General features: G+C 65.0%; 1 protein-coding gene across 1 annotated transcript in view; it reads left to right on the forward strand.

Annotated features, from left to right (window-relative positions):
• Positions 1 to 401: 401 nt before the first annotated feature.
• LOC135113023 (uncharacterized) overlaps positions 402 to 2,500 on the forward strand; it is a 6,565-nt gene continuing 4,466 nt past the window's right edge. The window contains exon 1 of the mRNA XM_064027940.1: positions 402 to 2,500. This exon is cut by the window's right edge and continues 1,154 nt beyond it. Within this exon, the coding sequence (XP_063884010.1) occupies positions 816 to 2,500 (1,685 nt within the window). The 5' untranslated portion in view covers positions 402 to 815.

The raw sequence follows: 2,500 nt of genomic DNA on the forward strand, positions 1-2,500 counted from the left end.
AGGAGGAGGAGGAGGAGGAGGAGGAGGAGGAGGAGGAGGAGCTGGTGGAGGAGGTGGAGGAGGTGGATCATGGGAGGGGCAAAGGTGGTCACCGCTCCATGACATCACACACACACACACACACACACACACACACACACACCGGCAATGGCTTGGTATTTCCAGGTTACCCAACGAAGCTCCGCCCTCACCACCACCCCGTGTATGTGTGTGTGTGTGTGTGTGTCCTGCCCCGCCGCCCACGACCTCGCTGATTAGAGAGAGAGAGAGAGAGAGAGAGAGAGAGAGAGAGAGAGAGGGAGGGAGGGAGAGGAATAAGGGGGAGGGGCCGCCACGTCGTACGGCCGGCACGCGGGTTGCGACGCTCCGCCCCCCTGCTCCCCCACATGTCTGGTCCACACACACCACACACACTCGCGCCGGCAGTAAACAAGAGGCAGCGGTGAGCTACGTAACCCAGCCACCCGACACTCCCGCCCGCCTCCTACAGTGCCTCTCAGTGCCACGCCTCCCACTACCACCCAACCTTCCACCGCGCAGTGCCGCCCCTTCCCACCCTCCCCCATCCGGACCGTGCAGGTGGTGCCGCGTCACGCCCCCCTGGCTACCATACATATACATCTAGACCTAGTTATACCTAGAGAGCCACACACGCACGGCACTGGTAGCCTAGTGATGGTGGCCGCGGTGCCAGTCAATGAATGTTGCTTAGTGACACCGGAGGCGGCGGCGGCGGCGGCGGCGTGCGCGTAAACAGTGTCGGTGCCTCAGTCCTGCTGCGGCCCGCGAGGTGACAGGGCACGCGGCGCTGGGTGATGGTGTCTCGCGCCAAGCCTTCCGGCGGCACCATGGCGCTGCACTGCTCGCAGGCCAAGCTGTGGGTCAAGACGCACTACGAGCGTCACCCTGAGGGCGTGGTCGCCAAGGCTGTCATGTACAAGCACTATGAGGACTACTGCCGCGAGCAGGGACGCAACATTATGGAGACGAGTATATTCGGTCGCGTGGTCAAGTCCGTGTTCCCTGACGTGACCATCCGCAGACTGGGTGGCAGGGACAACCTCAAGTACTACTACTGCGGCATCCAAGCCAAGGAGAGCTCGCCCCACGCAGGGGACAACGCCACCACCACGCGGCCCAAGCGGCGCCTGAGGAAGCGGGAGCAGCCCACGGACAAGGGCGACGTGCACCGCTGCCTGCTGTGGCTGCACAAGAATTACCACCTGGTGCCAGACTCTTCGGTGGCCAAAGCCGAGGTGTACGACCGCTACGTGAGCGAGTGCGTGGCAGGCGTGGGCGACCCCCTGTCCATGCAGCACTTCACCATGGTGCTGAGCCACGCCTTCCCGCACTCCGCAGGTCGTAGACTCGGCCCGCGCGCAAATCAACACAAGTTTTACTTCGGCATCCAGGAGCGCGCGGCACCCCTGCCGCTGGACACCGCGCCCGGCGACCTGCAGGGCGCCGTGGAGCTCATGTTCAGCAACGGCAGGCTGTGCTACCACGAGGAGCTGCACCCCGACGACGACGACGACGACGACGACGATGACGACGACGACTGCGGCTGTCGCAGCCCCGTGTCGGACACCTCGGAGGGGTCGTTACGAGAGACCAACACACCACTCTCGGGTGCGCACGCACACCAGCACTACCTGATGCAGCCATACATCAAGGAGGAGCCCGTGGACTACAGCCTGCAGCACCTAAAGCTGAAGGACGAGCCCCTCGAGGACGACTACACCGTGAAGGAAGAGCCCCTCGACCTACACGTGCCGCGCGACGACCCCGAGATGGATATGCCTTACGCGTCCGAGGGGTCGTCCCGGTACCACCAGCCCTCCATGGGGCCCTCCCAGGGGCCGGGGCTGGGCCACCATGCCGGGGGCCGCGATCCCAAGGCCAAGCGCATCTACAAGCCGCGCTTTCGTGCCATCTTCGAGGGGTGGGTGAGCGAGGGCAAGGACGACCACTTCCCAGACAACTCGGCGCAGGACGCGTGGGAGGTTCGGTTGCGGGATTGGCTGACGCAAGCGCTGCAGGAGTGCCCCGCCATGTGCGTCAACAGGGATCAGCTGTACGCCCACTACAAACAGGACTGTGACCTGGCGGAGGTGATGGCGCTGCCGCTCACCTTCTTTGACCAGACGGTGATGAAGGTGTTCCGGGGCGTGGCCACCATGATGCATTCCCCCGAGAAGACCTTCTACCGCGGCGTGAGGGTCGCGCCGCTCTCCCCTCTGGACGGCCAGCTGGAGGAGCTGGTGGACGACCACCCCCACCCCGCCCAGAGCCTGCACGGCATCGAGCAGTCCCCGCCGCCCGCCACGGCGCCGCGCGTCTCTCCGCTGCTGGAGGACGAGCGCTCCGAGGCGCCGTACGAGCACTACGCGGAGGAGGAGAGCAGCGCACGGGGTGGGGCTCGGGAGGGTCTGCGTGACGGCAAGTACTACCTCAGCATGTGGCTCACGGACAACTTTGAGTCTGTGCCAGACTCGTGCGT

Source organism: Scylla paramamosain, chromosome 25, assembly GCF_035594125.1.
Source record: "Scylla paramamosain isolate STU-SP2022 chromosome 25, ASM3559412v1, whole genome shotgun sequence".
Classification (NCBI taxonomy): Eukaryota; Metazoa; Arthropoda; class Malacostraca; order Decapoda; family Portunidae; genus Scylla; species Scylla paramamosain.